Source organism: Montipora foliosa, chromosome 2 (genome assembly GCF_036669935.1).
Source record: "Montipora foliosa isolate CH-2021 chromosome 2, ASM3666993v2, whole genome shotgun sequence".
NCBI classification, from domain to species: Eukaryota; Metazoa; Cnidaria; class Anthozoa; order Scleractinia; family Acroporidae; genus Montipora; species Montipora foliosa.
This window is the reverse complement of record NC_090870.1, coordinates 30130173-30145062: the sequence shown is the minus strand read 5'-3', so window position 1 is coordinate 30145062 and position 14890 is coordinate 30130173. Positions and strand designations below refer to the sequence as shown.

The 14890-nt window shown below is 39.7% G+C and overlaps 1 protein-coding gene across 1 annotated transcript; it reads left to right on the top strand.

Moving 5' to 3' along the window:
- The first annotated feature begins 482 nt into the window (after positions 1-482).
- On the top strand, positions 483-14344 carry LOC137992815 (fructose-1,6-bisphosphatase isozyme 2-like). Its single transcript, XM_068838347.1, has 7 exons — positions 483-591; positions 796-972; positions 1400-1655; positions 7108-7248; positions 7974-8114; positions 12978-13097; positions 13756-14344. The coding sequence occupies exons 2-7, from the start codon at positions 806-808 to the stop codon at positions 13936-13938; spliced, it is 1008 nt and encodes a 335-aa protein (XP_068694448.1). The 5' UTR covers positions 483-591; positions 796-805; the 3' UTR covers positions 13939-14344.
- Positions 14345-14890: the final 546 nt, after the last annotated feature.

The window sequence follows — 14890 nt, the reverse complement described above, 5'->3', positions numbered from 1 at the left end:
CACCAGGGCTTCACCGCCTGATAGAACACTCGGCCACAAGTGTTTCGCGTTGTTCCGAGTTCAGAACTATTTGTATTTATTTGTTTCATTTCTCTTTTTATTTCTATTTTTACAACCTTCTAGGATTAGTGAAACCTAAATATAGAAGTGTTATAAACTAAGAACCACTTCGCAAGGACTGCAAGGTATACCCACTTTCCGACTTTCTGATTTCAATATTCCTTACCCGGTTTTTTCGAAACATTTAGTCGAATAGAAAGCGCCTGTCGTATTCCTTGAGTCACGAAACAGGAGAGAGCCTTTTGTTAGGGTAAAAGCTTTATTTTGAAAAAACAAAACAAAAATTAAATCATGAAATAATCCACAATAAGTCGGCAAAGGTATCACTTTGCACAAAGGGGGTGTGAAGTAGGTGGGTCTTGTGGTTGGTTCTCAGTCCTTCTCCTCCTCGTTCATTCGCGGCCACGTCGAACCACATAGCGTCCTGGTTGAGTTTATAACCCCAACGCTGTATTGGTGAGGTCTTAATTATTTACCAAATCTTGCCTAGGATTAGGATTAGGATTAATCCACAACACTTGATTAGTTTCATGTAGGGCTCATTTCCCTCATTTATATTTCACTTGCAGTTGTTTTCTCTCTGAAGTTGTTTAGAACATTCCATGTTAATTTCTTTGGAATTCGACTCATTTACATACTATTAGGTAGATACTGTACATTTGGCTGTAATTCTGCCAACATAACCTTGATGCATGAATAATTAGGCATTTACCTTATATACTTTTTGTTATCCCAAGCTCTCAACATGGCTGGTTCAATAGACACAAATTGTATGACACTGACTCGTTTCGTCCTTGAAGAGCAACGCAAAGTTCCAGGAGCGACAGGCGACCTAACTCAGCTTCTGAACGCCATATGTTGCGCTATCAAAGCAGTTTCGTCAGCTGTAAGAAAGGCAGGAATAGCTAAGCTGTGAGTATCGGTGTATTCAAGCTTTCGTGACTCGACTGTAGTCATGAATACGAGAAATTTACCCGCATCGGCTCATATTGTAATACTGGACTATTCAAGCGTGACCTGCACGCTTTTGTACTTTGGACCCCTGAAAGAGGTCAGGTGCTCTGGTGGGGCGGGCAAAGCGACCATTATTTTATGGACTGGAGTCAAATCATTTTCTGTCAAATCAAATCAAATGAACTCCATATCAAACAGTCATAGGTTGGTTTTTGAGGAGAGAGGAAAACCGGAGTACCCAGAGGAACACCTCTTGGAGCAAAGTAAAGAACCAAGAAGCTCAACCCACCTATGATGCCGCGTCCAGGAATCGAACGTGATCCACATTAATGGGAGGCGCGTAATCTCACCATTCCATCATCCCTGCTCCCTTTAATTTTTGCAGGTACGGCATTGCAGGAGATGTTAATATATCAGGAGATCAGCAACAAAAGCTGGATGTCATGGCAAATGAACTGTTCATTAACATGTTGAAATCTTCCTACTCAACTTGCTTGCTGGTTTCAGAGGAAGATGAGCAAGTGATTGAGGTTGAGACTGAAAGGCAAGGCAAATACCTGGTGTTTTTTGACCCACTGGATGGTTCTTCAAACATTGATTGTCTTGCAGCCATTGGTTCTATATTTGGAATTTCCAGGAAGGTAATCTTGTGGTAGTTTTTGTGTTGAGTGCCAGAAAACACAGAGACTGTGTCCAGTGTGCTGTATTTATCATTTATTATTATGATAATCATAATAATAATAATAATAATAATAATAATAATTATTATTATTATTATTATTATCACGTAACATCCCATAATGCTCCCATAATGCTTTTGAAATCAATGTTCTATAATCAGTGTTCCACTTTAACACAAGTAAAGTCACAAAAAAAATGAATAGAAAAATTAAAGACTGAAATGATACATGTGTAAGTACTGTGTATAAATGTCAATATCAAAGCAAAATAATACAATCTGGTCTCCAACAACCATCAAACTTATGTCCAAAGTCCATTCTAGGCAAATCTCTAGCCCCTTAGGGAACATAGTCCTTAAGGTATGCCGGCTTCCTTATGGTCCTCTTGGGCCGTTGTGTGACAGGAAGAGCGGCAGGTGTGGGTTGCTGCTCTTTACATTGTTGGTTAAATGGTCTGTTGTTCCCAGCTAAGGTTTGACTTGATTCTTTGCTCTGAGATTTGTCCTGAAGATGTGGACCAGTTGACTGCGGTGGAGTGGGTGTGGGCTGTTGTTTTAGGTCTACTCTGTTGCGACGGTAGGAGGTCACGTTTGCTGACTCAATCTCATATGATTTTATGTCATGTCTTTTTATTATTTCCTAGGGGGTATGGTCTCGGGTACCCTTGTAATATTTTGCTTGTCATGCCTGTCTGGCTCTATTCTCCTTTTGAACTGCTTCCACATGCACAGACTGTGGGGTTAGTAACTCTTTGGTGTTGGGAAGTTGTGTTTTACAGCATTGGCCTAACAACCGTTGGGCTGGACTGGTGCCCATTGATTCAGTGGGGGTATTTTGCAATGCTAGGACTGCAAGGTGTATATCTTTTGGTTTTTGGTTGCCTTGGCCTTGCACAGTAGTCGGTGTGCATCCTTTACAGTGGCTTCAGCTTTGCCATTTGTTTGTTGATGTCCAGGATTCCCTGTTCGGTGCACGAAACCCCATTTGCTTGCAAAGCTGGTAAATTTTTTGCGTGCAAACTGTGGACTGTTGTCGCTGTCTTTATGACGGTGCTGGGTTTCGCGTCTCGTAAGTAGTGACTTTTTCCTTGCGAACCGTTTGAGGAATAATCAACAACGATCAGGTTATTCTTCTCATTGATGGTGCACAGGTCTTTACTGATCTTCTCCCATGGACATTCTGCAATTTCGTGACTCATCATGGTCTCCTTTTGTTGTTTCACCTCATACATGTATTTACTGCATGTTTCACACTGGGCGACATACTCCTTCGGTTCTGCAGTCATGCCATGCCAGAACATGCACTCTCTGGCTCTTAGACAGCGTTCCAGTTAAAATTTGCAAGTGGGGGGTCATGTAGACCATTTGAGGGGTCACCCAGATGTCGTGCTAGCAGTGGCCCTTTTTGGTCACACGTTCACACGTTTAAAGTGCCACTATGACAAAAATTTTTAATTTTCTTTTCGAATTTTTTCGTCGTCAATTAAGTGAATATGTTCAAAATAATACAATGCATTTAAATTTGGAACGATAGAAGCTAGATAAGTTGGGAAATAGCCAGCCAAAAACCGCTAAAAATCTGTCCGCCATTACTCGGACGGCATTGGAGAAGCCTGTGATTATTTTGTAAGCGGTCTTCACGCAAGACTTGGCTTCGTGGGCGTTTGACAAAGCAAACAAGTCGATCAAGGAGTAATGTAAAACTATATAATATCAGCAAAAAGCAACTCGGTGATCTCACACTTGTCATAGATGGCATGGGAAATTAGCCGCGTTTATTTTGAGCATTGCGCATATGACGTCAGACCCCAGGCAATCCAGCTAGACCCAATCCTTTTCCTTGCTCACGGTCATTTGCAGTCCGAGTAATGGCGGACAGCGAAAACCGAAAAACTACGTTACAATAATCATACTTTCCGAGGGAATTTTAGGTAAAAATTGGCATGATACCTATTTAGTACGTCTATTTTCAAAATCTAAAGAAAAAAGGACAAGCAAAATTTTCATCGTAGTGGCACTTTAATTATTTTGTAATGTCCTGTCCCATTTTGAGGTCTTTTACATTTTTTAAGCTTTGGTAATAAATTCGGTTTAAAGATAACAAAACTAGCCAGTTTCAAAACTAGAAACCAAGCCCCTACATTTCGACCGTGCGCCATTTGAATGGAAGAGCCTGCTTTCAGGCTATAACAAAACACGCCCTTGAGTAAAACTCACTCGTTTTTTCTTTAAGTTAAATAGTCTGCAAAAAAATTAAACTGCCAATTGCTCTGACGGATGTTTTCCTGCATGTCATGCATGTCTTGCAGTTGCAAGAAAAAAAAATGTCTTGCAGTTGCACTAAGCAAATGTTTATTCCACATACTAAGGAAAGGCTGAACATATTTTTTCCGCTTCATAACTCCTCTTTTTTTCATTCTAATCTGATGCTAGGTCAAAAATTTCATTGGCCTTACATTTGCACCAAAAAGAAATATTGCAAAAGCCGGGAGTTAACAGTAAAAGGCAAGCCAAAAGACTGATGAAAAAAAAAATTAATTTAATGTGGTTTTTATGTAAAACTCAGAATTTCGAATTCTCAGCGAAAGATTGAAGACAATCGATCGTAAAGACACTAAAATTGCTGCAGTCTCCAACTTTCATGAATCAAGGGAAAGGTCAGGATGTTCTGTCAAAAGGAAAAAATTTATCACGTGCTAGGTTCTTGTTCACATTGAATGAACTATCGGGAAGAATGTTAATCGTCCGTCACTTTCAGAATTCAACAACGCACTTTTTCGGCAAGAAACTTCTGTCTTTCGTTTTTTAATTTTTTTGTAATATTTAACTGAATATTTACATGTCATCTGTCTGGTCAGGAAGACTTCTTTGTCAGGTTATTGACCCGAGACCCGACTCTTATCTGGAACACTGTTAGACATCCATTCATGCCTATAGAAGAACTGTGAATGCATTTCTTCACCTTTGGTCTTGGGTATGAGGAGACACTCTCCTTGGAAAAAAGACAATCATAGACAAGACCATCATAGACACTCATCTCATCCCTGAAACTGAAGTAGGGGACTGGGACAGCTGGGAGCCGCTGCTTCATTTCTGGCCAACCAGTATGGATCACCTCTTTTAGCTGTTGTAAAACTTCATTGTCACGGGTGCTGGCTCTCAGCTCCTCAAGTCTCTCATCAGGCAGTTCAGTGTAGTTTAACAGCATTTACACGTTCAAATTCTCCTTGCGTGTTCTTTGTGGTGGGTAGAAATGCCCTGCTTAGGGTGTCAGCAAGATACATTTCCGGACCTTGCTTATAGACAGTTGTGACGTCGTACTTCTGAATCTTCAAAAGCATCCGCTGGAGCCTCTTAGGTGCAGTTTGTAGTGGCTTCATAGAGATTGCTGCAAGCAGCTTGTGGTCACTCTGGACTGTCACAGTATGGCTGTACATATACTGATCAAATTTCTGGAGTGCAAAGAGTACTGCCAGCATTTCCTTTTCTATCTGGGCGTCGCGGATTTCTGGCTCTGTAAGAACACGGCTTGTAAATGCCACTGGTTTCCTATTTTGCATAAGGGCAGCCCCAAGTCCCTTGTGACTTGCGTCTCATTGGACAGTGAGTTCTTCTTTGAGATCATAACATTTCAGCAAGGGTGCCTGTGTCACAAGCTCTTTGACTTTTCCAAAATTTGCATCATGCTCATGTTTCCACTGCCATGCTGCTTCTTTGCGCGTTAATTTTTGTATGGTGTCTAGCACTTTTGCTAAACGAGGCAAGAACTTGGACAGATAGTTCACAAAACCACAGAATCTTCTCACAGCTTTAACGTTGCCAGGTTTGGGCATATTGTGCACTGCTTTGATCATTTCTGGATCTGGTTTGAGACCTTGCTGTAACCAGGTGTCCCATGTAGGGGATCTCTTTGCACACTAGGAGGTTCAGTTTCTTCTTATTCAGCTTTACTCCTCTTTGTCTGCAACGCTGCAGGAATTGCTGCAGTGTTCTGTTGTGGTCGGCTGTTGCTTCTTCTTCAGTATCTCTTACTCCAGAGATAACCATGTCATCATGCATGGACAGTCAGCAACCCATCTAGTTGATCAAGCACTTGGTTCAGCCTCTTTTGGAATATTTCACTGGCCACACTTACTCCAAAGGGAAGTCATCTCCATCAAAACCTCCCATAAGGTGTGTCCAAGGTTGTCAGTTTGCTTGACTTGTCATCGAGTTGGACATGCCAGCATCCACCTTGGTCAAGACTTTTGCTTGTGAGAGATCTGGAAGTACATTGTCAATGACAGGGAGGGGGTATCTCTCTCTCTTGAGCCCTTTGTTCATCTGTTGTGGGTCCAAACAGAGTCTCAAGTCCCTGGACTCCTTTGTTGCGAGTACTAGCCTGGGTTGTTCACCCAGTCAGTGGGCTCATCAACAGGCATCAGAACCTGGATGTTTGTCTGTCTCTCTAGCTCTGCTTTGAGCTTTGGCTCTACAGCAAATGGAACTCATCATGACGGGACAATATTTGACGGCATTGTTAGGTCAAAATTGAAGTGTTGTTTTCCTTCAAGGGTCCCCAGTTCACCCTCAAATATGTCATTGCATTCTTCTATAATCTTTTGGGCTGTCAGTGGTTTCTTCTCATTCCGCTTTGGCTTTAGCCACTTTTTCGAAGTCCCATTTGCTGTGACACCATCGCTCGTAGTCTCCTTGACGACAATGAACTAAACCAAGTACTTTTTGCGGTTCTTTAGGTTGCATATAGTCATGTGACATGTCCCTTCTGGTTTGAGTTGAGTGTTATCTGGGATGCCCTACGCTATCTGCTCATTTCCTACCTTTCTGACTTGTTCTCAGGTATCAAAGACTTCCTTATGATCTTTGCTTTGCCTGTGTTTTGATAAGACAACCTTAAGTTATGTGGCTGACATCCCCATTTTCCTGAGTGATTCTTTGAGGACTCTCCTGTCTGGGCTGCTGTCACTTATCCATATCATATAATACATGTATTATGCATTCCCTTGTAAGATGACTGCCGGTATTAGTAATTATTATTATCATTATCATTATTAGATAGATAGATAGATTTTATTGAAAACAATACATGATATTCTGATGATATTCTGGTCTGTATGGCACAGCCATATCAATAAGAGTCCATTCCAGTGTATCTTAACGTGTTAGAGTAATACACATGTATCTGGCTGATTTTCCTATTGTGTTATTATCATTATTATTACTATTATAATAACATTCTTGCTATTATTTTTTAATGTTGTTGTTATTGTTGTTGTTGATGTGAATGGTTGTTCAATGTTGACATCATTGATTGTCATTCTCTATATTGGTTTTGTTGAAAATGTTGTGAAAATTAAAGCTTTTTTTTAATAATGTTTTAAAACTATCCAATGGTGTTTTAATAATCATTGTAGGAACATGATGGTCCTCCATCAACAGTAGATGCCCTTCAACCAGGCCGCAAGTTTGTAGCCGCTGGATATGCTTTGTTTGGTAGTGCAACTATGGTTGTAATCTCTACAGGCAATGGAGTGAATGGATTTACACTTGATCCAGTAAGCATTGGATAAGCTGAGTAATAACATTGATTCAGTGCTTAAGCAAGTTATTTGGGACACTGCTAGTAAAGTCAAACAAAAAAGAAAAGAAAATGTTGATTTTTGTGGAGAAAAGAGAAAACCGGTGAGACACCTGTAGGAGAGGCACACAGGGGCAACCAGGTCATTCATTATTTTGAATGATCCAGGAATAAAGTAATAAAAAATGGTCTTGCAACTCTTTCAACCTTACCTGTGAGTTGCATGTAGCAGGGGTTTCATTAGAAGCCAGTCAGAAATTTGCCTCTCACCACCGGCTACGCTGCCTTGATTTTCACTCAAAACCTTGTAAAAAGACAAGGGATTTTAGATTGACCACCGCTTAAACTGATTAGCTCATGCATCTACTTCAAAAGCTATTGAAACCCCTGAGTTAGTGGCTTGTTTTGACTGTTCCATGCATTCAAATTGTCAGGAGCAGAGAAACCTGTTGCAAGAGAGCAGATAGGAAAGTGAAGGAAAGTGTTAAACAGAAAGCCTCCTTTCCCCACTCTCTTTTTCTGCTCACTTGAAGCAACTCTCTTTTGTAGAATTAGTTTGGTCAGCTTGCCGTGTCAATTTCAAATTGTCTGGAACAGGCTAATGGCAAATAACAGAATATGTGTTAAACTAATGATTCGAGAAAAGGAGTCAATTATTGATGATGGTTGCCTGTTATTTTTAGTTTTATTTATTTTTTTCAGGCTATCGGAGAATTTGTCTTAACCAATCCTGGCATCAAGATGAAGCCACGCGGCAAGCCAATTTACAGTATTAACGAGGGAAATGCATGCTTGTTTGATGATGCAGTCACTAAATATTTGGAATCAATTAAATTTCCTAAGGTGAGAACTCAAGTGAAACTGTTTTCAATACTGCAAATACATGTACATATACCTCCTACTAACTGAGTGCCAAGGCACACATTTTCAACTTATGGCCTTAGTGTAAATGAGGGTCATGAATTGAATTCACTTTAATAATAATAATAATAATAATAATAATAATAATAATAATAATGATAATGATAATGATAATGATAATAATAATAATAATGATAATTAACAAAGCATTACATGGGCAATTTGAAACAGCGACAGAACAACTAAAGAAACTGAAGGACTGCTAACCGCTGCACAAGACCAAGCATTACGGACGAATAGCATTAAAAACAGGATTGATAAAGAGGATGTGTCTCCGATGTGTCGGCTATGTGGAGAACGAGAAGAGACCGTAAGTCATATTGTAGCGGAATGTAAGAAATTGGTGCAAAGAGAGTATAAAATGTGGCGACATGATAAGGTGGGCCAAGTTATCCGTTGGAGACTCTGTCAGAAATTCAACATCCCATGCAAAGACAAGTGCTATGATCATGATCCTGAAGGAGGTATAGAAAACGATCAAGTAAAGTTGTTAGGGGACTTCCGAATTCAAGCAGACCATCAAATTGAGCATAACAGACCTGATGTAGTTCTTCTTGATAAGATAGAAAGATTATGTTATGCGATAGATATCGCGTGCCCTTTTGATACAAGAGTGCTGGAAAAAGAACAAGAGAAAATGGAAAAATACCAAGAATTAAAAAGAGAGATTGGGAAAATCTGGAGCTGCCGAAAAGTAATTGTCGTACCAATTGTCATTGGTGCTCTAGGAACGTTCAGCAAAAATTAGAAAACATCGTTGAAGAAAATTGGACTAGATTGCACGTTATTGCTACAAAAAGCCTCCTTCTTGGGAACGGCAAGAATCTTGAGAAGAACACCAGACAAGGCCATAGGTCGTTTCTTGATGCCTAGTTTACAAACCACGTTAAAAACATATCATGTGAATGAACGAAATAATAATAATAATAATAATAATAATAATAATGTGCAGAACAGTGGCGAGACTGTGTGAAAGCTGGAATACGAAGGTCACGGCCAGAACAAAGGAAGGGTATGAAACCTCTGACGTCATAAGGTTCAACAAAGGCCTTCCACAGGGCGACGCTTTATGTCCGAGGTTGTTCACTTTATGCCTTAACCCAATATCTTGGAAGTTGAAAGCATCGGAAGGATACAAGCTGTCAAGACCACTGAGTGGCAAGATTACGCACTTGCTATACATAGATGATATGAAGATATATGCAGCGTCGAAGGATAAACTTGAGAGAGTAATGAAGACAGTTAAAGAAGCCATGGCAGATGTCGGTTTGGAGTGGAACGAGAAGAAGTGTTCTACAGCTCATGTTAGGAGAGGTTCATTGGACAGCAGTTTGGGAGGCACTGCCATCGGAGAAAGGCAGGTCATACAAAATCTGAAGAAGGGAGAAACTTACAAGTTTTTGGGTGTTTTAGAAAATTCTAAGCAAGAGGACAGCTCTGTTCTGTGCGGAGCTTCAAAGGTTTGCTTGCAGAGACTGTCAATTATATGGTCGAGCCCCCTATCGGACTTCCACAAAGTCTTAGCATCTAATCAATACGCACTACCAGTTGTCACCTACCCTATGTGGACACTAACATGGCCGCTCGCAGATCTACAACAACTCGATCGCGAAGCTCGCAAGATCATCAAAGAGAATGGAGGCTACCATCCACCCGGTTCAACCGAGTTGCTATACCTACCAAGGAAGTGTGGAGGCCGGGGACTGAAGTCATTTGAGAGCCTGTATAAGCAGACCAAAGTCAAGACCACAATAAAGCTGTACGCAAACGAAGATCGAACGATGAGTTTAGTGCGCGAGTTTGAAGAGAAGTGCGAACGAGCAGGAAGAAGATCACTCGTAAAGGATGCCAAGAAATTTGCTTTGGAAATGGACATTACTCTGGACCTTGCATACCCAGATCCCAAAGCGTTGCAAACTGACTCGGGTGAGGAATCACATGTTAAAGGAGTAGGGAGAACATTACGAGCGAGAGAAGAAGAGAGAAGCATGAGGGAAGTAAGAGAGCAGAGGTGGCAAGGAAAGCTGTTCGGAGAAAGATGGGATGATAACAAAGTTATTGACTGCTTCACTTGGCTTAGTAAGTGGAAGTCTGCACCTGTGCATACTGTTGCTGGAATCTATGAGTTATACCAGCAATTACTCCCCACTAAGCTGTACCACCAGAGCAAGACGAAGACGCTGACCACCTCGGATACCACGTGTCGTATGTGTGGAAAAGGGCCTGAATCTATGGCCCACGTGATTAGCGGATGTGGTACCTTGGCACAGACTAAGTACATGCAGAGACACAATGCAGCCTTGAAAATCCTTTTCTTCGAGTTCCTGAAAAACTTAGATCTTATCCAGTGTATCCCCCCTTGGTACTCTCCAGTCTCACCTAAACCCGAGTACAAGAATGACCGAGCGTGCGCGTACTGGGATGTCCCAGTATTTGCTGAAAATACGGAAGTCAGGGCTAACAGAATTGATGCGAGAATTGTGGACAGAAAGGAGAAGAAGGTGATCCTTATTGAGATGAGCTGCCCTTGGGTTTCCAACAGAGAACAGAAGGAACAGGAGAAAACTGACAAGTATGCGCCGTTGAGATGGGAGATGCGCCAACAGTTCCCCGGCCACACTATCACACAGTTTAATGTGATAGTTGATGTACTAGGAGGCTACTCTATGGAGACGGCGGAGAAAGTTAGGAAGTTTTTAGGTTTGGATAGAGGGAACCAGGTTTTGTTTAATATGCAGAAGGCAGTTTTATCGTACACCCTAAACATAGCAAGGTCATTCAAGGTTTCGACGAGTTATTAAGGAATATAAATTCTTGTTCCTTTCTCAAATGTTGGTTCGTTAGTTATTACCAATTGGTTTGTAAATAGGTTTAACAGTAGGGATTGTTACACAATAGTGCCTTTTCCTACTTATATTTGTAAGCATACTTACGTACTACATACTGCATAATAATAACAATAGCATAACCTTTATTGAAAATCAGTCAGTTAATACAGAAATTATTAACAACATAAAAAATACTCTGTTCCAATTATAAAAAACAGTTCAAGTTCATTGTTCATTTACACAAGCAATAAACAAAAAAACAAAAATATATATGTACATGTTATTATTATTATTATTATTATCATTATTATTATTATTAATAACTTCATTTTTAATTCGAATAAAAATGTTTACAAATATATCTATAAGTATATAAAGCAATCACAAATCTAAAAAACTATTCCCAATAAACAAGAACGAATAAAATATATATATATATATGTATATATATAATTTCTTCTTTTGAGTAGAACGTATTTCGTAGAGCGCTCAACTCAATTGATTGAGGAGCAATAACTATGACTTTACACAAGTTTAGGTTTCACGAGTAACCATCGTTTAATGCATTAAACGATGGTTACTCGTGAAACCTAAACTTGTGTAAAGTCATATGTATATATATATATATGTATATATATATATATATATACATAAATTATAATCGATAAAAATGTTTATGAAATGGCTGAATTTTGTATATCAATGTCTACATTAGTTAAGTCCATTTTACATCTTCTGATTCTTAATAATAATAATAATGATGATGATGATGATGATGATGATGATGATGATGATAAGTGTCAGCTGTACAAATGTATTTAGTGGTAGGGCACATGTGGTTTTTGAGGAGAGGTAAAAACCGGAGTACTCAGAGAAAAGCCTCTTGGAGCAGAGTAGAGAACCAGAAAACTTTACCCATATGTAATGCCAAGCTTAGGACTCCAATTCAAAACCAGGCCACGCTGGTGGGAGGCGAGTGCTCTCACCACTGCGCCATCCCTGTTCCCAATCAATCTTTGACTTAAGAAAAAAAGAAAAACGTCTAATTCTACTGGCCAGTCAATTTTGGCCAATCATGCACTTTGACACAGATATGATATCACATGTGAAGAATTAATAACAAGTGTGCCCTTGAATGATAGGATATAACTGGGCAAGTGTACTTGGTCATCAGCCATTGAAGATTGAAGGCTGAAGATCAATACAGTGCACTGGTCCACAGAAAACTGTCCAGATGCTACTAAAAGGCATTGTCTAAAAAGTCCTTTAAAAAAAAAGCAGTAAATTGTACACAAATTTACCATCATCATTGGCAAAAAAATTGACGTGCTCAAATCCCCCGAAGAGTTTTTTGCAATGGAATAACATACTGGTATATAATTCATAAAGTCAACTTGAATTTTGGTGATAAAACAAGTTTCTTAGTTAGCAAAGGGTCATCGCAGTTACTGAAGTAACCACCGGTAGTTGTCCAGAAACCTGAAAAGCCCAGGCTTGAGCATGTAATTGCACTGCTCTTCCATTGAGCTATTGAGCCATCTGGGGTCCAGTCTGTGTGTAGTATAGAAAATCATATGGCTTAACTGAAGTTTGAGACTTTAAGGAGAACTGAATATTGAGTCCGAAGAAACAGCAAACCAACGAAGAAAATATCCACAGCAGCACTTGTGTTTACCTTGTTTCTGTTGATTACGAAATCTTTGTTTCCCATGTCATACGTCACAGCAGGCTGGTGATGTAGTTTTTGAGCCCGCACTGAAAAGGCCGAAAAAGCGGGAAAAGCCGAACTTCGAACGTAATTTTCTCGCAAAAAAAACAGGAAACGAGCAGAAATAACTCCACAAACTTAACTTTACTTATGTTAGGCTTTTCAAAAAAAAAAATGTTGGAAAAATTGCAGATTTTGACGTTCTCCTTTAAAAGGTCGGTGTTTTAATCCTTGTATTGCTTGTTTTAGGATGGAAAGACTCCATATGCTGCGCGTTATGTAGGATCAATGGTATCAGATATGCACAGAACATTGGTGTATGGAGGGATATTTATGTATCCTGGAAACAAGAAGAATCCCAGAGGAAAGGTAACACCTATCAGACCTTAAGCTCTTCCTTAAGTTTAAAGTTTTACATGTGGCATTTTCACACAATAATGGATGTATTAAAGGCGTGAGAGTGATAGCTTTACTTTGAAACGTTTTTGTATTTCATTCAAAGACTTTGAACCTTTGATTGAAATGGCATCAGATTTAAGGCCTGTGTACTTTTTTTACCTGTGAAACTAGATATGCTATACCGATAGTAAAACTCTTGCTTTTTGTCAGCTAGTAAAGGCTTGCATGTATTGGCCTTGTGGATTGGTCAAGCAACAGCACGAGTGGAAACAGAAATAGTCTCTACAGGGAAAAGTCTGTTACAAGAAAAAGAGGGAATACCTAAAATGGAGACAGCCCTTACCAAAATTATTCGTCCCATACTAATTGCTGTAAATAGTTCACTGTAGAATGTCTAAAATAATTCAAAGACGTTCCAAGGGCAGTTTAGTGTGCAGCTATTAAAAGGAATGCAACTTGAAACTGAGCTCAGCTGATATCGATGATGGTGAGATGAAGCATATTTGCATCCAATTTTTTCCATGGGGCATATTAATGCCCCAGTCTTTCAATGCAAGGCATTAATTCCAGAAACAGCATCACATTGCCCCTTCAAACTCATTAACTTTCAATAATTATTCTTTTGCAGTTGCGGTTGTTGTATGAATGTGCGCCTATGGCATATATCATTGAGCAAGCAGGTGGAATGGCTAGTGATGGCGTTCAACCAGTCTTGGATGTTAAGCCAAAAACGCTTCATGAAAGATGTCCAATCTTCATAGGCTCGGCAGAAGATGTTAAGGACTTTCTCAAGTTTAACCAGTCAACATAAGCAGAAGCAGCTAACTTTTCTTGTAGTCATGCGGCATACAGCGTAGTCATTTCCAATGTTGAGCAGTTTTGCTCAGCAATCATTTTACATTGACTGTAAAATGTAAAATCCACTTTGGCCAAAACAAAAACGTAACCATATAGGTAGAGTAAACATTCATGAGAAATTAGTAATGAATCACCACTTACGATAAAATACATGGGAAGTAGTCGGTGTCTATTTCAATGTTACAGTTCTTTTCGCTGGTGGATTTTTTATCCGTTCATATATTTATTGTTAGTGCCTAGAAGCTTTTCAAGCGCTGAAGTAAAAATCTGCCAAACACACAACAAAAGAAAAGGGAAGTGTGTAAAAGGAAAACTTAATGGCTCGGGTGTAATAAACTTGTGAAGTGTCCTTGTCAAAAGCTGAGGTGTGCTTGTTTTGGTTTGTTCGAGGATTGAAACAAACAGAACCCCATCAGTTTTGTACGAACTCTTGGTATTTGCTTTAAATTAATTGCATACTAACCAGGCAATGAAGGCCTCACCTAGAAATGTTTATATGAAGTAATTTAAGCAATTGTTTAAATGGTCCTGATAAGTGCGAGAGTCACTTTCAGTGTTTCGTCTATAACCCGCGCGCCAAATAAACATTTCTTTCTTTAATAGTACTTTCACGGGAACACATGCTCCAATTCCATGGAACAGCTCTTAAATTTTCGAAAACATCGATGATATTGGTCTCATTGGTCTGGCTTGTTCAAACAAGTCCTCGACGAACATGCACCCGTGTCGTAAAATTAAGCCCCGTGGGAAATTAATGCTTAAAGCAAGCCACTGGTCTAGATCTGTTGAGGGGACCTTAGTGAACATGAAAAATGTTGTCGGCGACTTTGTGACCCGCACCGGCACGATTCACGGGGGATTAAGACACGTCTCATACAATATTAGCATGGAAACGAGGCTACATC

Excerpts from the sequence above, each read along its gene's own strand:
- LOC137992815 (XM_068838347.1), top strand. The coding sequence starts at position 806 with ATGGCTGGTTCAATAGACACAAATTGTATGACACTGACTCGTTTCGTC. Across the intron at positions 1,656-7,107 it reads TATTTGGAATTTCCAGGAAG|GAACATGATGGTCCTCCATC; the intron begins GTAATCTTGTGG and ends TAATCATTGTAG. Across the intron at positions 13,098-13,755 it reads AGAAGAATCCCAGAGGAAAG|TTGCGGTTGTTGTATGAATG; the intron begins GTAACACCTATC and ends ATTCTTTTGCAG.